The 21,458-nt window shown below is 38.6% G+C and overlaps 1 protein-coding gene across 9 annotated transcripts in view; it reads right to left on the bottom strand.

The window, feature by feature from the left end:
• The window catches only part of vav2 (vav 2 guanine nucleotide exchange factor), a 156,913-nt gene extending 139,696 nt beyond the window's left edge, over positions 1-17,217 (bottom strand). For 5 of the 9 annotated variants that reach the window (XM_077496440.1, XM_077496444.1, XM_077496442.1 and 2 more), the window contains exon 1: positions 16,072-17,217. In XM_077496440.1, coding sequence (XP_077352566.1) covers positions 16,072-16,275 — 204 coding nt within the window. In that variant the 5' untranslated portion in view covers positions 16,276-17,217. The remainder of the gene's footprint in view (positions 1-16,071) is intronic. The other 4 variants (XM_077496447.1, XM_077496443.1, XM_077496448.1 and 1 more) reach the window with 2 other exon arrangements.
• Between the last annotated feature and the right edge of the window lie 4,241 nt (positions 17,218-21,458).

Genomic DNA, 21,458 nt, shown 5'->3' with positions numbered 1-21,458 from the left:
ACAAGCTCAAGTGCAGCCGCACCAACGTGTAGACTGATCAGTTCATACCCTAGATAGGAAAACCACATTGTGAATGGTTTCCTAACTGGTGTTTAAAACTCATTCACTCCCAGCCATTTTCACAGAAGCAATCCCGTTCGCTCCCGGCTGTTTTACTGGATTTTGACTGATTTTGCAAGGCCCACAGAATATTGTGTTCTATTGCTATAAAAGCATGGAACCTACCAAAAGAAAAAAAAAGGAAAAAAACAAGTATGTTTCTATTTGTTTCCGTTTTGCAGCAATTAATATTAGAAGAGAGCTAAGTTTCATCAGTTTTCACAAATCTATTTAAAATTGTAAGTAATTTATCTTTTTTTCTAGAGGGCCCTGGTTGATCTCCTTTCCTCTGCTGCCACCTTCTGGCCGTTTGTGTAATAACTACCATTTCTGCAACCGTTCTTTGCAGTTGAGAGGCTGCATCAAAGCCTTCTGTATGCTCTAGCATAAAACAAAAAAACAAAAAACAAAAAAACGTATAAATACGTCTTTGGGACACTTACATAAAAAAAACGCATTTACACGTTATTGGGAGCAAATGAGTTAAATACCAGGATTGAATTGAGTAGAATAATGTATGACTTATATCATCGTTGGAGTAGAAGCTGTAATTAGAAGTGTTTTTTAAGACATCAAATTGTGAAAATTGCTGCTGCGAGAAATTAATATATTTTTTTAATTATGTAAAATTATTCTTTGGTTTTAAACTATTAATTTGTTTAAAAAATTACAAAAATTTACTCCATGAAAATCTCATTCTTTTTCAGCCCAACTGATCTAGAAACGCAAATGAGCAGACTGTCATATTAATCATATTAAAATGTACCAGAGCACAGAGATTTGCTGGTGAGCTAACTCGGCATAATTAAATACAGTGCTAACATTTAATCAACCAATGTGTTATTTATATTCTCCCAGTGTTCATGTATACTGTGTTTCTGTCTAAATATTTGCAAAGACAGTCACCTACACTACTATGGAAAAGTGGAGTAGTTTTGTCAGTTACACATACACAAAAATGGCCAGACACTGCGAGACATTAGGGAAGGTTCACTTCAAATTTGTGGTGCTATCAGTGGTCACAGACCAAAATGTCTCTCGACACACACAGAGAAAATGAAACATGAGGCGTATTGTGGGGTAATTACAAATGTGGCATTGTATACAGAGTGCAGTTTGTTCTTGTAGATAGCAACCATCCATATCACCCAATTCCATTCAACATCGCTGATTAGAAGGGGATGCAAAGCTACAAAACAAACAGGGCAACATGAGCGGAATACAAATGATTATTTGATGTAAAAGGAGCAGTTTGGGGGTATCAGTCATAGTAAGAACAAAAGCGCATGTGCTTACAAACTCAAATTCCAGCCAATTTTGTCGTTGAAAAAAGTCCAAGTAAGCTCATTTATATGAGCGTAAGCCTGTAATGAGGTCCATCATCACTCCTGCTGACATTTAAAGACAATTAGACAAGATACTACTGTATAGAGACACCATAACCACTTTTACAGCATAGTTAACATTCACATTCTTTCCATTTTCATAGCCACCCTTCAAAACCCTTCTATTGAAATGAGCATTTTCTGTAAACTTAGTTTTCATTCAGTCAGTGGTTCTTAACATGGGTTCGATCAAACACCCAAGGGTTCGGTGAGTCAGTCTCAGGGGTTCGGCAGAGGTCAAAACGGACACCTGTCTCATATGACTCATGATGATACATCCCGCTTGGCCATCATTGGCTGCAGATGATCACGCATTGTGCTGCTGAGAATTTGGAGCCACTCACGAGTCGAGTTGTGACTGTTTTGTTGGTTGGTAATTAGATTTTTTATTATTGTAATCCCTTCATCCTAACTAGTGTTGTTCCGAAACCGATACTGGTATCGGCAGAGGTGCCGATACTGCATTAAAACAGTGGTATCGGTATCGGTGACTACTCACAAGTAACATGCCGATACCATTAATTCCAACGCTAATATAGGATTTTGGATGCAGCATCTTGTGTCTTGCAGGTGCACGACATTCACTGGTATGTGACATGCTCACTGCATGCCGATTCACGATATCCTATTGGCCCTTGAATGCTCTGAACCAATGGCAGGACAGCTTTTTCAAGTTGAGGAAAAAAAAAAACCTTAAGTATCGGTATGGTATCGGCCGATACTGCAAAGCTGGGTATCGGTATCGGCAGCCAAAAAAAACGGTATCGGAATAACACTAATCCTAACTATGTCGGGCAAAAAAAGAAAGTGGTTGGACGACTGTGCAATATGAAATCACAATTTTACATTTATAGCAGAACGTATGGCGTTCCACAGGGTTTAATTCTGGAGCCTCTTAGAGTTGACTTACGTGATGGAAGACAGGGCCAAAGTTGAGCAGTTCTATAGTCCAACACAAATTATTAAATGAAATGGCTACTCTCCTTGTTTATTTTGTTCACCAGTAAGCCCTCTACCTCTTGTCTTGAATTTAAAAAGAAAAAAAAATAATCACATTTTATTTTCAACAAAAAATTTCAGTGAATGCGCATAGCAAACTGGTGAGGTTCAGTAACTCCAACAAGGTTAAGAACCACTGCCTTATGTATAAATTAAGTGTAGTAAATAATAATTAACTTAGAATTTACTTTCAAGAACTTTGGCACTTTTCACAAAAATCTTGTGATGCAAGGAGACTATCAAAAATAATCATCCCTTCATCTTATAGTTGCTTTGGTTGAGTGCCCTATTTTGAATTTCAATTAAAAATAAAATCACTTTTTTTCCAATTTTAATTTTTATCTTCCTTAGACTTGGAAGTAGATAAACAAAATGGGTTAGAAGTGCTAAGCAAAGACCAAAAGCATATGGAAAAGATGAATGGCAGTGACAGTGGCAGTTCATCAACTCAGCAACCTATCTGAGGCTAGCGGTCAGGGAAAATGCCATCCCTGCTGCACGCAACCTACACTCCTCTGTCAAGGTCGAGTTATATTGGGGGGGGGGGGGGGGGGGGGGAGGTAAGGGTGAGACAAATGAAAGAGCACTGCCAGGGGCAACGACACACGAGTCATTCAGCCCCTCAGCCAATTGGTAGTAAGCATTGCAATATAGGCTATTGAACCAAAGGCTAAAAGACCAAGAAGGACGGCTGACGGAAATTTCAAAGTAATCGAGAAACTCAATGAAAAGGTGACATTTTCCACTTTGCAATGTAATACCAACCAAACAACTTTTAGTTTATATTATGTCCAATAACTACCATTTTTTTAGGCAGGCAGGTCGGACAAATTTTAGTATCACATTGCAGCACTGAAACCTCGAGGTGCTAATTCTAAATTATAGCGTAATTAGATCATTTTACATGTGACAGGGAATTACGCAAAAAGTTTTGTTTTGTTTTTTTAAATACCAGTTGAACATCTGTATAGCATCTTTTGCAGTTGAAGACCATTTAAGTGGTGAAAAAAAGGAAAACCACTGATATAGTACAGTAGCTTGAAAACGCAAATGAGATATTTTTGGAAATGCAGAAGTTTTAAGTTTTCAGTTTATTTGCAACACCTGCACTGCATATGAGACTATTCATGCACAACCTTCTTGTGTGCCATTAGGTTGTTGAAATATAGAGTTCAAATTTTAGGCTAGTCTAGTGTGACATGTTAAGTGAATATACTGTAAATTAATGATATAATAATAATAATAATAATAATAATAATAATAATAATAATAGGAAGACCAGCAAAGACTGTGACAAAAGAGATAATAAAAATAACAACAATAATAATAATAATAATAATAATAATAATAATAATAATAATAATGATAGGAAGACCAGCAAAGACTGTGACAAAAGAGATAATAAAAACAACAATAATAAAAACAAAAATAATAATAATAATAATAATAATAATAATAACAACAACGCAATCCCTTCTCAGGAGAAACACAATTACCGGTATGTGCTTTGCACAAGGCACAGCACACAAAAGAAACCCACACAGATTTCTCAGAAATGAGCAAAGTCATGAGAAGAATGTCAGATTTGTGCTTAGCTTGGTGGAATAACAGTAGGGTGTCGTGGCCAAGCATTGTTGGACTTGTTCAAGGTGGGGAAGGGTGTGTTTTGAACTCTCTGTTCTATGTCCAGATGTTTCTTGTCTGGCCTCGTGCGGGGAATGGGTTGGGAGAAGATTATGAAACACTTTCTACTAGGCAGGAAGTAGGATAATGTGGGACTGTTCTGAGGAGTAAAGGGAGAAAAATATAGTTTGTGTGGGCACATGAACATGAATCTACCCTGTTGCTAAACATTCGACTTAAGACTTTTACCGGTAGGTATTTTATATTCATCAAATTCAATTAAATGTTAATTGTTGGTCTTATTCCTTGAAGGTAGAAAAACAATATACAAGTCATATGTATTTACTCAATAATATCACATTTCTGTGTTCTAATAAACACTGCCTGGTGCATTTTCTATGCCAATAAATTATGGGGCATGCCCAATAGGTCATCAACATTTTTCACTATGGGATCAAATTACATTTTGAACAGCACTCAAAAAATTTAAAAAAAATAAAAATACAAATAAAATAAAATAAAATAAAAATCAAAGTTTTGTTATTCACAAAAATAAAACATAAAAAAAGATTTCACATTCAATGACTGGTTTGTGTGCAGGTTAGTCTCCCCATGTCAGTAAATCCGGCTTGCTGCCTTGGTCTTGTGTAGTTAAACATTTGTCTGCTAATGAGCTAATGGAGCTAAGTAGTTGTGGATAACCACACAAAGGGAGTATGCCATTGTGTGAGACATGCTCAATTTCACAGGTAAAACCCATTAAAAAGCTTCCTCTCAATCAGATTCTGAACCCCTTCTTCCATCTTCTTTTTTCCCCCCCCCCAGGAGCTTTGACTATTAAACCTAAATATGTTTGTTTAACCATCTTCTTTTTCACCCTGTTACTTATAGAACGCGAACACCAAACTGGTGCTAGGCCAAAAGGGATTTTTTTTATTTTTTTTATTGACTTCTGAGAACAAGAGCAGAGAAATGCCCTTGGTTTTCTCTAGCAGGCATCTATAAGAAATCACTTTCCAGGAAGATCATCAATCAAAACCACAACTGGTGCGTGTTTGAAAAAACAAAGTTGCATCTGCTTCGTAAAAATAAAATCCACTCCACTGCCCTTTTTTTTTTTTCTTACCAGCTACATCATGCTCCTAAAGAGCAATATGCTGACACAAATGTGTTTTTGACAGGTACACTGAGTGATATGGATATCCAATAAAAAGGGCTTTTCCCAACACATCCGCCTGGACTGACACAAACTGAGACAGTAGAACAGTCAGGAAGGTGCTGCTTGATGAAAGACAGGCCCTCACACAGTGCTGTGGCAGCAGACTAAACACATCCATACAAATTTAATTCTGGGTTTGCAACACCCAACACTGATTTATTACCAAATATACACTCTCAGCACTGTTTCGGAGTTTCTTTCTGTTTCCACTCGACTTGTTTTCTTTTTCCAAATACTTCCCGTCTTTGTTACCAGCCCAAGACAAAGTCAATTCAACTTGTAAAATGCCAAATTTTATCAGTTGTCTCAAGGCACTTTACATAAGGAGCAGAAAAAGAATCACAAAGCCCGTATCCCACTGAGGGGGCGAATGTTTGCCGGTGTAGGCAAAGGTAGTGAATGTGCACTCCCGTCAGGGTTTCGTTAAAGTTAGCAAACATTCGCTAAACGTTCGCCTGGAGACAAAACTAGAAAAAACAAAACTGTTTAGAGAATATTTAGAGAATGTTGCGAACTTGACTGAACCCTGATGTGAAATCAACATTCGCCAGCGTTGTAAACGTTCAACACTCGTGGGATACAGAGACCAACTGAACCCCACATGAACAAGAACTAGCTGACAGAAGTAAGTGCGGGGGGGTTGGGGGGGAATGTAAGAAACCTCAAGCAAACCCGAGACTCTGTGTGTGGTGACCGTCTACATCGACCGGTTGGGTTGAGAAGAGAGAGTCATTGTACTGACAAAGGGTTTCTAATAATCCAATATAAAAAAATAACAGCACTGAAGGTATGAAACAGACCTTCAGAATCTGTAAGCAGTGAGAAGAACCAAGAATGTAGCTTACTATGCTGGCATTTGCTGACTATGAACAGATCCAGACTGGATTTTGTTGACTTACGAAAGAAAAAAAAAATTCAAACAAAGGAAAAAGGAGCCACCCTTGAACTACACAACCATTTCTTCAAGGCAACATGTCCTCTAGCAAGTTACAGAAGCTCAAGGGATAGCGGGGGAGCAAAAGACAGGGCATCAGGAAATGACCTCTCCCGCCCTCTGTATCCGCGCATTACACTGTTCCACTTTGTACGGTTGATTAGCAAGAGACTGAGCAATCAATAACCACTGGTCTTTTATGAGACTGAGCCTAACAGTGTAACCCTACCCATGTGCCCTTCCCATTCCACAGCCAATTATGTGATATGATCAATATGCGTCAGCAATGAGATAACAGCACTTCTTGATGTGATTCTGTGGCAAAGGCCTGAAAACCCCAACCTAGTGCAAACAAGCATACAAACAACCCTCCGACGTTTCCTCCCGTGCGTCATAGGGGTCCATATTATCTGTTTCCTTTGGCAAAGAAAACATGAAGTTGTTTATCTTTCTTGCCCGGAAGAGTCTGCTGTTTTTAAAGTGTGTGTCTACGTGCGTGTACAGCCGGGGTTGGAGGTGTCCACAGGGGGAAGGGAACTGCTTTGCCTCTCCCCCGAGCAAAGTCCAGATCTTAATCTGTTCCCAACCTCATGAAACAGCCACAGTCAGCCTAGCACCACAACAGCTCAAATTAGACTCCTGGCTAAACGACTGTCATGACAAAATGCAGCGGGCATTGTCAATACATTGAGTGAAGGAAGACAGATGATGCTCAAGGACTGAAAGCAAATAAAAATGACTAACAAATTAAGAGTAAAATATCTAATAGAGGATGAATCGATTCGAGAATTGCGTGCTGTAGTATCGCGATATATTGCTGAATCGATTTTTTTTTAAACACCCCTACTGTTGAGCTATTTTTGCATTAATTGAAGGCAATTAACTTCAAAGACGCTGCTGGTTTTTATTTTTTAGGTACAATGGAAGCCGCAAAGGCAAACGTGAACTGCCGATTTAAAGTTAACGAGCAATATCGATTCTGACGCCTGCGTATCGATACGTGTATTGTGATGAGGCCCACAACGATATATTGCCGTGTCGATTTTTTGAGCACACCCCTACTGACTGCATCCATGAAAATTATTGTCGGTCCTAAAATAACAACTGTAATGTAACGAACGGGTGTCCTGACGATTGCCGAATGGCGGACGCTCAAATTCATGTGCCCACATCTGTGGGGAGAGAGAGAGAGAACTCTACTTTTAATATTTCCTTTGCTTAAATCTGAGGTATGCCATAAAACCGCCTTCAAATAAAGTCCTTATTTACAGTTTCCCACAAAAATAATGCACTTATAATTTGGACGACCAGCCACTGAGGAGGCTAACAATACAGAAGTTAGTCGAGACTAGTTTAAAATTGAAAAAAAAAACAACAACAACAAAAAAACGAAGAATTGAAAATTGAATTGTAGTTTAAAGCCTTGTTTTGGTGTCTGTTATGGTGACTTTGTCTGACAAAGCCGCCATAAAGCCCCATTCCATCTTTACCAACAAAAATACATCAAGGGGCTGTGGAAAAGAACATTTTGATAATCCTTACCAGAAAAAGCTGTTGCACGAGCTTCACGGTAAATTGGCGGAAAAGAGGCGTAGCAGTAAAGCTGGGATTTGTTCGCTTGGCCCTTTCAGACAGAGCTTACCAAAGCGCGACATTTTGTGTCCAAACTGTGCATTCATACAGCCGTTAAGGCTCTGCAGATTGGCATAATCAGATGTCTGGTGACGTCAGCATTGACGGTAACAACTGCTTTCGAAAAAAAGAGCCGCGGGCAGTAAGTCTTGGGTGTTAAAATTCATATTGCACCTCTAATGCCTCCGATACCACCTCCTGCTTTTGCAGGCATATAATGAATATTAACCTAAACGACGTCCCACTTTGTTCACCATTGAGAGACTTAATACAAGCACTTAACTGTTTTGTTATTTAAGTTTGGGGTGGCTTTTTTTTTTCTTATACCACAAGTGGCTTTTTACAGCCTCTCATATGCTTTAAGATAACATGTGGCTGACTGAGCTATGACATTTTCATTTGGGTCAATTGAAATATTTCATACCTCATCAAATTCACTGGATATAAAACAAATTTAGAAAATCACCAGTGACATTGATGCTCAATTTTCGTGCAACCACTCCTCTCATCAGAGGCAACCAGTCATGCTTTGTCTGCTGTCAGACATCTGAAAGTCGGGCATTTATTATATACGTACGTGAAGTCAATTTGTTGCATTTCATATTTTACAGCTGCTTTTCTATTCTTTTTTTTTACGTGAAAAAACATAGAAAACCTGATGACAAAATCAACTGTCACAGTCACCTCATATGATGCATGCAAGCAAGCACTTGACCACAAGTACACACCCGTCAAGATTTTGTCACCTCTTGACGGAGCTTCAGGTGCAGAGTGCGTCACTGAAAATAACATAAAAAGATCATAAGTAGCTACTTGACTTCTGAGTTTGTCGCAACTTGCTTGATTCCGAGAGCATCTTTAGTTTTATTTCTAGGTCAAGTGGAAGTCAACACGGTTCTTCAACTTGACAAAGGTGAAGCTCACTGCTGCTGCGAAGCCCACTTCAAAGAGTGACCTTGAACAATTCCGACAGATGAACTACCTCCCTTATGAATGGAAATAATCATAACAAATACATTTAAATATGTGTCAGGATAATTATCCTTTAACAGAGCAGCATTGTGAAATAGGAACAGAACAATGATTCGCTTCCAACCACTCTTAGTAACAAACTTTTTCCTCTGAGGGTCACATGCAGAAATATAGAAAGCTGCAAGGGCCATTTTGATTTTTTTTAAGTTATTTATTAACACATTCATTGCCAGACCAGCAAAAAAATGCATCATTTGACGTATTTTTCCGTCAATGGCAGTGAATGAGTTAAACATGGAAAAAAATCAATGAAGCAATTATAAATTGTTGATATAATGTGTAGTTACTTATTGAAAACTGCTCACAGTCACAAGGCAAATAGTGACCCCTGTGTGCCACTATAATAGATATGCCTCTCCACTGAGCAGCAGCTGATCCCAACTTGACATTCTGAACCACAACAAGAACAATCGGTTGTCAACTGTCCACACTTATGAACCATTAATCTAATGTGATGTTTTCACAAATTGGACCTTGACACTAAGCAACAAGTGGATCAAACTATTTTTATTTCTGAAACTGAATTATTAGCTGCAAATTTGTGTCTTTGCATAGCTAGAAATGTTTAATCCACCCTCTTTTTTTTTTTTTTTTTTTTTTTAAACAGCATTGAGAAATTATTTTTAGTATTTGCCAACGGGCCAAAAAATGTATGGCGGGCCGCAAATGGCCCCCGGGCCGTAGTTTGGACACCACTGGTCTAATGCCAATGGAAACACTATTATACATCTAGAGATCTAAGAATGTACAGTTAAAAACTGTCGTTTACTTCAAATGAAGATCCATTGAAAAGTGAAATCACGTTTTATTGTATTGCATCATGAATGAACAGGCTAGAGCTGTCAAAAATTAATTCATATCAAAAGCCGCTGTCCTTGTAACATCCATTTTTATCACCCCAAGAAATAACAGCACCGACAGGTATGAAAAGGTCAGCACATCTACTACACATCTAAGAATGTACAGTTGAAAGATATTTCAATGCCCTGAGGAGGAGAATAGCCTGACACAAAAGGTTTAGAAAACCTGATCTTCGCATTGTTCTTTTGTTGTCAATCCCATTAGCCTCTGGTGACACAGTCCCAGCTGTTCGACACAGGATGTGTCCCTAACAAGGTCCATTAGCAGTATTACCTGCATCCGGCGAGCACTGGGGTCAAGTGGTCAACAGTCGACCAAAGACTTAGATTAAATTACCCCACAGGGAGGAAGGGGTTCTACAGTATGGAGCTCCCCCACTCCCAAATAGAGATTTCAGAGAAGAGTGGGTGGTCGCTTTTCTTTTGTATTTTGTTTTGTGCATTTCATTCACGCTGATTGATTTTATTTCTTTCATCGTGGATCTCATTTGACGTGTCATACACTTTGCATGCCATCATCCAATCATGTAATGTTCAGGAAAAAAAAAAAAAAAAAAAAAAGAATTAAAATATGCATTTGCAGATTCACATAACATTGAAAATAATAAAAATCATTCTGAGTTATTACTTCTAGGCAATAGCAACAAATATGTTGGTAGGATCTGGACAAAGAGGAAGAATCTCAATTACTAGGGGTGTGAATTGCCTAGTACCTGACGATTCGATTCGTATCACGATTCACAGGTCACGATTCGATTCGATACCGATTAATCCCGATACGAATGGTCACGATTCGATACCGATTAATCCCGATACGAATTTATAAGTCGATTGTTGCGATTTTTTTTCATTCATATTTAGAAAATACTAAAGTGTAAGCTTGTAGAGTGTAAGATTTATATGAAAATGTATTATTTATTTATCTGAAATTTCAGTCTTATAGAGGTTGTAATCTGTCTCATGTTTGAACATCATTAAAATAAAAATATTAAGGCTTAATGTGCCGTTCATATAACATTCTTCCATGCTCAAGGTGTGAATCCTAAAAAAAAAAAAAAAAAAAAAAAATCGATTCTGCCGATTATTGAATCGATTCGAGAATCGCGCGATGTAGTATCGCGATATATCGCCGAATCGATTTTTTTTTAACACCCCTATCAATTACTGTGAGCGGAAGACCCAGTATAAAATCCGGAGCCCTGTGGCAGGATGAGAACACTCACACGCACATGCAGAAACAAAAGCAAGTGATGCGCACGCACGCACACCTGAGTCATCCCAAAGGTATTCACAACCACCTACCTAACAGAATAAAAATGATGAGAAAGAACCGGTGAAGAAAAAGCAGAACATAAAAAAAATAAAAAAAAATAAAAAGGTCTCGGAGGGCTTCGTCTTTCAGGCAGCCCGAGGCGCTGGATTCACAATATGTCCACCTACTTGGAGCTGTGATGCATCTCCAAACATCAGAGCTCATTAGGAATCCACTTAAAACCTTGAGGTTAAGATGAATGCTTTGCTGCCTTTTAGAGTACAAGCGGGGATTTAGTTGACCCCCTACAAAGGTCATCTTGGCTGCTTCATTGCAAAAGCTACTTTTTTTTTTTTTTTTTTTTCCCAAATGTGCCTCTGTTATTGTGGACTGAGACTCGTTCCGATATTCGGGTTAGTGAATTTGCGACCATTATGGCACACTAAAATTGCTGTAGCAAAACACATCCCTTCACTTTGGAATTCAGACACGTTAATGTGTTTGCAGCTCACTGCTCACGATTAACTTCATGAATATCACATTCACAATGGTCCTTCACTGTGCACTAGAAGGATTCCTTTTCATATATCCAGCCCAACTCTGCTGAGAGTGGATTTCTGTGCTTTTCCACATTTTGATAACACTATTATTGATATGGTCATGGTGGCAAGACAAAACCTCAGACTTTTGTTAATAATGTCTCAGGAGTGTCACATGCTAAAAATGAGGATTCAGCGAAATAGACACAGCGAGAAGCAAATGCATTTTGCTACTCTGCCAATGAGGTAAAGTGGAAAAAAAAATGTAGTTGGTCATACAAGCAAGTATAACTAGGATTTTTGCAAAAACTGAAATCTTACGCAAGATATAATTTATTAAATTTAACCTAAATTTGCTTATTTTGATGAGAGATGAGATCATTCTGCTTATTTTAAGATAGTTATTCCTTAATTATCTTATTTGATCAAGCAGTCTTGGCATTGAGTGTTAACTGCCAGTTTTAAGTACTGTGAGGCTTAAAACAAACATTTTCCTAATTTTAAGATGACAAACCAACATCAATGGCCCTGAACTGGGGTTTCATAGGTTGAATATTCTTATTTTAAGATTTTGCATAATCTAATAATAAAATAAAACATAATTACAGGTCTTAAATCTGACTAAAGTGCAATATAGCTCTTTATTGTAAGCATATTTTCTTGTAAAAATTTGTTTTGTTATATTTACTAAGCTCATTTTTCGTCATTACAATAAATGCATTACCAGCACAGTGGCCTAGTGTTAGAGTGTCTGCCCCTCAGATTGGGAGGTGTGGGTTCAATCCCTGGCTGGGTCATACCAAAGACAATAAAAACACAACCTGTTACCTCCCTGCTTGACACTCAGGCTAAGTTGGCCAAATGTAAATGAATATATATATATATATATATATATATATATATATATATATATATATATATATATATATATATATATATATATATATATATATTTTATATATTACAACTAGGGGGAAAAAAAAAGTCATTATTACTTTTTAGTCTAAAAATACTATTTTTAGTACCGCTGTGGTTGATATGGGCCTCATATTATTTTCTTATTTTTCAAATCTTACATGTAAATTTAAGTAAAGATTTCTTCTGGATGTTCTTTTTGCAAATAATTTCCTTATTTAACTTTTTTTTTTTTTATTTATTTTTTTACTGCCGTTTTTGCAGTGATTACAATGTTAAGATGCGTTGTGGAGTGAAGAACACTTTTCACCATTTTAGCGTCAAGATTAGAAGAGTTACAAACCAAATGAGCAATTTCTGATGTCATGGAATAATGCACAACCATGGTACGTTTTGGACTCTGGCCATCATTTTCCAGAGGTGGCAATCCAGTACAAATTTCAGTAAATTATTCTTCCACGATGCTGTTTTGTGGGTGTACTAGGACAGAGCGACTGCTGTGCTGGTCTACAGACTTGCACTAAATCGCTAACTGGGATCACAGCCAAACATTAGAACATGTTGGTCAGTGGCGTTCTATTAACAGCAGCATTATTGGAAAACGCTTCCTTTTTTTGTTGTTTTTTTTCCCGGAATGTGGTACATTCAAGCAGAGTCCACTATACAATTTTAAAGCCCTAAACCCTGCAGGTCAAGCATACTTGAGGCTATGACTTAATTAACTGCAGGGCATAATCACATCGAAGAATCAGTGTCAGAAACTATCAATCACCATGCAAGTGTAAACGTTAAAAAAAAAGTTTTGTGGAGAACAAATAATGCAAAAGCTGTGCTTGACCTCCTCTTCATTTGGCTAAGCCAGAGACCGTGTCAAAGCACACGCTTTGACCTTTTCCTTATGATAAATCGTGATGCACTTCTTGTTCAGCTGCCAGCTTTTTGTTTAAGCAATTTGTCACACACACCCTCGCTGAAGATACTCATCGTGGGATTAGTGGGAGGATCAAAGTGTGCCAGGCCGACCTCTCGCTCGCCTTGTAATTAACGGAGTCCGATTCGAAGCTTTGCGGAAAAGATAAGTTGAGGCTAATGGTGCCTACCAAAGAGAAACAGAAATAAAGGCGGCCCATCTGCGCGTGCCCAGATTGTTTTACAAAATACGGGGCCCAAATACACTGAATTTCTGCTTTTCAGCACAAATGTACTTCTCCAAATTAGGGATAATTTGGCTATTGCGGAAGAGTGATGCAAGACACACCCACACATTCAAACAGATAAGACTGGCCTTTTCTATTATGACGACTGGGGAACTTCTATAAAAAAAATATTCAGTCATCCCAGATTGGTTGCAATCTCTTAAAAACCACATCATTGAAACATGAGTGATACGATGACTTGTCTCTATGCTCAACAACTAACTTTTGAGCCTTGGAAAAACTACAACCAGTTACCTAGTGAAGTGACCTAACGTACCCACTGGCTCAGTACTGTACCAGACTTGAGGGTGAACAAGAGGTAATATAAATGCCTGCCGTTCTCCTTCTACCACTGTGGTCAAATAAACTTCCTCTGGCATCCAATGCTTCCTCATGCTGGCTGTGGAAACGTAGTTCAGCTGAAGCAGCAAGGGAACCGTATAGAACCGGAGGCATGTTTTTTTTTTTTTTTTTAAATACTGCATTTCCACTTTTGTTTCTTGTTTAAATTCATAAAGTGATTTCAGCTCTTCCACATAGATACAAAGCCAGTCAGATTGATTTTAAAATGTAAGCGTTAACATTTAAAAAAATAAAAATAAATGTTGTTCTGGTTGATCTTAATAGCACCAAGAGACAGTTGAAGTGGTGTAGCACCGGGGAACACAATTTTTGTGTTGGCAGATGTTTTGAACTGATTTTTAGGTGCAGAATCCGAATATTTTTTTCTCTCTATCACGTGGGTAGAATTTAGTGCCATCACCTGGCCAACTAATAGAATGCAACGATTTTGAAGCAGACACGACTGTGCCTCAGGCAGACCACACTTCGCAAGCCTCTCCAAAATTTTTTTAGTTGGAATGAGCGAGAAACATGGCGAGCAGGAGCTAGCATGAACAGCGAGTAAGAGTGGCTAGCAAGAACTAGCTAGAGCGGCTAACAATAGTGGTTAATGGGAGAAGCTAGCACAAGCTAGCGAGAGCAAAACAGAGGGACACAAGCTGCGGGAACCTGAATGGCGGGATTCAGTGACGACCGCCTTAAGGTCCCAGCTGTGGATGGTCATCAGCGGTAGACCCACGTGCCAATTTTAATTTTAACTCATTCAAACCCAAAAACATATACGTATCTTTTTAAGTACTTTGTCCTGCACTCCCAAAAACGTATTTCTGTTTTTTTTATGTTCGAGCCTAGAGAGGGCTTTGATACAGCTTCTGACATGAAGAGTTCACTTAAAGCAATGGCAGTTATTACAAAAAAAATAAAAAAAGGCCAGCAGGTGGCAGCAGAATATAAGAGATCAGCCAGTGCTTTCAACAGGCTTGTGAATAATGATAATCTAATGCTAATTTATGCAAAACAGAAACAGATACAAATATACTTTTTTTTTCCTGATGAAAGAAGAGATTCTTAATCTTTCTTTTGGTCGGTTCCTCCATGTATTTATAGAAATAAAACAGAAAATCATGTGGACCTTGCAAAATCAGTCAAAATCCAGTAAAACAGCCGAGAGCGAAGGTTGCTTCAGTGAAAATGGTTGGGAATGAATGAGTTAATCAGCATAAAATCTAACAACAGATTTAAAAAAAAAAAATTTTTTTAATTCTACCCCAGTATAACCTTTGCATACTCACATACAGGAAACTCTGATGAAAGGTAGGCCTAGCCACTGTGTGACAGTTCAGTTTTCATTTACAAAATGTCATCAGTAACTACTACGTTTGGCATCCATACAAGTGTTTTCATTGTGTTTTACATGTTCACGTTAAGAGGGGTCATTTTGACATAAAAATGTCAAAATTATAAAAGGCAACTGCAAACCGAATATTACGTTGTCATGTCAACACAGCCTTAAACCACAAATTGAAGTCCTGCCTCAAAATTAAAGCACACAATGCCGTCTTTCCAGCATTTTCCTGAGTTGAATCAAACATGCCACACCCATCTACTCCTCGAAGTCAAACAGTTACAAATGTCTCCTTTCGGAAGGTGCTCATATTTACTTCCACTTAAACACAGAGCAAAATGCGGCATCTTGAAATGTCTGGTAAACATGCTGTTTGCTATCACATCGGTAATATGATGTGGCACAATAATTCAAAATATGCATGCAGATGAAAGCAAAACAAGAGAAGAGTGCAGGGGCAGGACATTTCCTCGTTTCAATGCATGACTTGAATGGACCTTGGGTATATTTTAAGCATGGAACTACATGGTTAGGTGTGCAGCTTTATCATTTGGGCTGCGGCCAATGAAGTGTTATGACATTGATTGGGGGGGGCATTCAAAAGTCCAAAGTGAAATCATACAACACCAGTTGGCCTTGTGTGAATCAGAGGAGTGTGAGGTGCACAATCTAGACATGACTGTGGGGGGGCAGACTCACCTGTGACATCTGAGGTCTGAAATTGATCTCCTTCAGGTCCACGGATCCGGGGGAGAGATTGTGCAACATCTGGCACAGGAGCACCCCGTCACGCAAGGCTTGCGCTAAATCGAACACGGCAGCTGAGGGCCACACGACCCGGTGATTCTGGGGCAGAACCTTGCAGTCTATCAGCCACCGTCCGCATTGCCTCCACTCCTCCATGTCTTCTGCTTTTTACTCCACTGCAAATACGCTCAAAAATGTCACAAACGTTAACCAAAAGTGAGCAGTCCACGAAATGAAGCACGCAGTCGCACCCTTGTTGCTCATTCGCTATCAAGCAAATTCATAACTTTTTTTTTTTTTTGTGGCAGGCGCATGTCAGCCATCGGATCCAGTCAGGGTGGAAGATGCAAAGCACTGAAATAAAAGCACCCTTTCCCGTGGGTTCACTTCACTCGCTCGAAATCGGGCGCGGGGTTTTTCTCCTCTTCATCCTTAAAAAGTTTCACAGGCAAATACAAACATCAAAAGTGGAAGTGTTGTCAAACAAAACAGCTGGTTTGACATGTAGCGCGGAGACTGCACGCTGAAACACGCACACGTCTTGTTTAGTTGCTGGGTCAAAGCGAAGCAGCCGAACCGTCCTCTGTCGCCGAACCCCAGTTCATTTGAGGAGGGAACACGCTAAGAAAAAAAAACAAAAAAAAAAAACATACTTCGATCGCGCGACCATCCTGTTTAAACAACACAGTCCAAACCACGCTCGGCTCCAGCGGAAACATCCAAGCGGGAGGGGAACAATGACTTTATCCGGTTGACGTTACTATGTTCGGCGCTCGGAGTCGGAACCACCACTGGACGCCGCTCCGAGTGCCTTCTTTTGGTTTGCTGTGATTTCAGTCAGCCTCGCCTCGCCTCGCCTCGCGCGTGTCCTTTCTTCCTTTCTCGCTCTCTCCAGTCTCGCTCCTCGGCGACTAAAGAGATGTTAAAGTCCCAAAAGTCCCGAGCAGAGCGACAGAAACGTCAGGGGTGGGGAAGCGTGCGCTCTTGACCCGAAGGTCCAACGAGCTCGTGCGTGCCGCTGGCCCCGTCAAGCGCCGCTACGGTGTTGACACTTTGTTAGAGAACCTCCACAATCTGTGCGTGGACGTGCGTTTCTGCCCCTTTTTTTTTATTATTTTTTTTTTTGAATGGCGTTTCATTGCACGCCCTCTGGTGGTGGATTCTTATCACTGCATGGGCAGGGTTAAATGCCTCGGCTGCTTTGGTCATCCCATTCATTGATAAATCAGTGGTGTCCAAATTATGGCCCCAGAGCCATTTGTGGCCCACCATCCATTTTTAAGTGGCCCAGGGCATATACTCAAAAACAAATCTGCTACAAGTGTTTCTAGATATGTAAATAAACAATTTACAATTGAACAAGTAGCAATATTTCTCTTCAAAACACTGTGGCGAGTGTCATTCCACCTCAGATCACCAAGAAAAATGGCATTTTGAAACCCCACCCCTTCCAAATTAGTGAATGGAAAGACAAATTTCCAAAATGTTAGCTTGATTGGATCAACAGTTTCTGAGATATTTCAGTGTGATATGTTCATTTTATTTATTTTGAACTTATTTATTTTTGCCAAAATGACCTTTGCCGCCAAATTTCAAATTGCCTTTTCTCAGTAACCACTGGTCCTAAGTGTTAACTACAACATGTAAAACATAAATTAAAAAAAAAAAAAAAAAAAATGGAGGCTTTTTTCATACTTGAAGAAATCAGGATAGAGTATCACTTGCGATATATTTTTACCCCTCTAGATGGTGCTCTTGGTTTCAAGATGCAGTGAGTGCAGGCTAGTCCACTGCATCTTTAAACCAAGAGTGCCATCTAGAGGAGTAAAGATGCAGTGCAACTTCATTTTCCCATCACTAGTACTCTAGGGATTGCTGAAAAAAGGCAATTTGAATTTTGGCGGCCATCGCCCATTTTTGCAAAAAAAAAAATTTGAAAAAAAAAAATAAAAAATCAAATACAATATTGTTTTTGCCCCTCTATTTTATGGCAATGCACTGATTTTTGGTTTGAAAGTATTCACTCTCTTCTTAATACAATTGTCATGTGGTCAATTAAGAACATGATTGCCACTAACATCAATATGTCACGTGTACCTTGTTATGCCTTTTTGTCACGTCTCATTAATTTGTCAATCCGGAGACCATTATGCGTCCCCACCTCCAGATTTCCATGGGGACACAATGCATTGAAGCAATTTATTTCCTTGCATGAGGTGGCAAAAGAAAACTGGGCATGCCTATTTTGACAGCACTCATAACATTTAAAGTAAAATTTGCACCCATCCAGAACAAGGGAGGGGGGTAGAGAGAGATTGGGGGGGGGGGGGGGGGGGGGTCTAACTTCATTTAATTTGCCAAAAACAGATTATTTAACATATTAAATTAGCTATAGTGGCAGGCAAAACAACAAAATACTCTTTCATAAGATGGCAGACGCTACGATAAACCTGGTCTCCTGTGCATCACGCCACGTTTTTTTCTGTTTGTGTCTGAGTGACAAACATTCTGGAGGTTGTAGATGGAAGCAGGTTGCAACTTGTCCAAAGACAACAGTGGGTGGTGGTGCTGGTACATTTGTTATCGTAGCCATCAGTCCATTCCCCTTGTGGGATGTCTATCTGTCAACTTAGCAACTTTGCCGCTGTATTTAGTGACTACTGAGCCCTCATCAGCTACATTTTTTATGCTATTTTTGTAGCATTTAGCCTACAAGTAGGTTCAAACGTATTTATGTGTATGTACTATTTGCGAGGACTGTACCGGTATGTTCAAACCCACTCGCAAATTACAAATATTGACCTGGACACTTTTTAAGAACTGAATTCGATGTTGGGCCGCAATGTGACTTATTCGGCCAACTCAGACGACCAAGGACCCATTTACGGGACGTCCTTTGAAGTTTTATGCAAATGTTCTTCAAGAAAGTTGCGGCCAACGGTAAATGTGACACATGAGAGATTTCTCTGACTCAAAACATTACATTTGCGATTTTCTGCTAGGAATGAGCACTATGATTTTTATTGCCTTACTTGAAGCCCTTGAAGGTCCTCTTAAAAATCATAATGGCCTCATTATTTCACACTCTTTGTATATTTGCGGAATACAGATGCAAAACCTTGTCCCGTGGCATATAACATCAACCCCGTTGTACGTTTGCATTGTTATTCTACAATGCTATGTTATGTAGATGAGGAAATTAAATATTCAAAGCAGCGTATTTCTTTCCCTTTTCATAAAAGTGGTCCATCACGTTATTGACGAGGCAAAGTCGGTGTCACCTTTCCCCCTGGATGCTCTCAATCATTTATTATGACGCAGCAGTCTTGGTCTTCAGGTCATGAGTCTCCAACTACATTTTACAGGACCGTGCTTCATTCATGGTCAAACAATCTATTCTCTTCTACATAGCTGTAGAGTTATGCAATGATATAGAAAGGGGCTGTGAGCAAAACCCCGTGTTGACCTGCAATAATTCATGAGCAACGGTTGAGGAATGTCTATGGACACACTCGGTCCCTTTTCTTGCAGCACCCTGCACACATTTATTCAGTGGTAGTAGTTTTTGTTTGGTTCTGTAGTAATTCTGAATTGTGTTTGTTTCTTTGTGCTCATTCTTTGCCTCAATCATCATTCGTGGTGAGTCATTACTCCCATAATGAAATATGTCCTATTACCGGCGCTACTAGAGGGTGGCAGTTAGTACAAATGATGCAAATGCAAGTATCAGCACATATGTCGGCCCATTTAGCTATTCAGACTCAAGTGCAGGCCCACTGGCCTTGAAAGTTGCAGTTACAGTTGTTTTGGACATACCATGGCAGAATTTATAAAGGTGTCTTTAAAGAAATATTAGCAATCAGCTATTGCACTCATCTGAGGTTGCTTGTGGATTTTTTTTTATGCGAATTTTAATGCTACCATTTGGCAATTTCCAAATCTTTACATATCTTTTTGTAAACTTTTCCTGATTTATAAAAGGTCAACTAACTTTTCTTTTTAGATCCTTAGACAATTCTTTGGCTTTACCAAAGGTTTCCCCAATGTGTCCAATATTTCACAAATTGTGTCAGGGTATACAAATGTATATATTGTATCTTTTATATTACCCATCCACAGATTATTGTTTTATAAAACCATATATAAATCAAACCAAGGCCTATAATGTCATAGAAAAAATAAATAAATAAGAGGCTGTGAAAATGCGAGCGAATGTGAGGAGTGCCTGACAATGAATGCCGAGTGCATAATGCAATTTGATGTGCAAATGTTCTTTGAGACTGGCTGATGGAGCTATGAGATCACTTAACCTTTTAAGACATTTTGGAGATGTGACATTTGGTCTATCATTATTACTTTACATTATTACTGTGTGAGTGTCATTTGATGTCAGAAAAAAAATTATAACACACAGCGGCATCGGTTTCTGAGTATTTGTGTTGAATCAAACTGGTGGCGAATCAAACTGGTTTTACTGTTTCATATTAAAATGCAACAATGGGTGAAACATACGTAAAGTTTTCACAAAATTGAGCATAAGTAAAACTGGGACAGAAAATAGACATACACATACAGTAGACAATTTTATGCCACATAACAGAAAAATCTGTCTGGAGCCACAAAACATTTGAACATTGTGCTGCAGTAAGAAACGTGTTAATGTAAGTCTAATGTACTGAGAGCCCAAGAACTAATCAGAGCTGCACCAGAACACAACAATATGTAGCACCCAATTGATATTCTTCTACTTTTTGTCATTTTTTTTATTTTTCTGCCTCTCTGTCAAATTTGTGACTTTTTTGGCAATTTTATGGGCATTTTTTTTTTTCTGTCTCTATGATGCCCCTTTTTGGGCATTTATGACTTTCTTTTTTATTTATTTATTTATTTTTTACACTAATCTGCCTTTGTGCTATCAACTTTCAAAAATATTTTATAGTTAGTTTTTGAACAGTTTCTTTCTGCCTTTTTTTTTTAATCAGTTTCCGATTTTTTATTTTTTTTTCTGTGCTTGCTTTATTTCTTTTTCTTTTCACATTTTGGTTACTTTTTGAAAATTTTCTTTTATACTTTTTTTTTTTTTTTTAATTCTCTGACATTTTTTGGAAGTTTCAAGGATATTTTATGGTAATTTTCTGCTCGTCCTCTTCCTTTTTGGACATTTTATGGTCAGTTTTGGGACATGTTTAGGCAACTTTAAAAACTTTTTCATCTAGCTTTCATCTAGGTTTTGTCTGACAACTTAAAAAAAATCTAGGTTTTGTCTGACAACTTAAAAAAATTGAATTCTGCCTTTTTTTTTTAATATTTAATTTTTTTTTTTTTATTGAATCATTAAC

Source organism: Festucalex cinctus, chromosome 15, assembly GCF_051991245.1.
Source record: "Festucalex cinctus isolate MCC-2025b chromosome 15, RoL_Fcin_1.0, whole genome shotgun sequence".
Lineage (NCBI taxonomy): Eukaryota > Metazoa > Chordata > Actinopteri > Syngnathiformes > Syngnathidae > Festucalex > Festucalex cinctus.
Note: the sequence above shows the minus strand (reverse complement) of the source record. Positions and strands in the feature narration are given on the sequence as shown.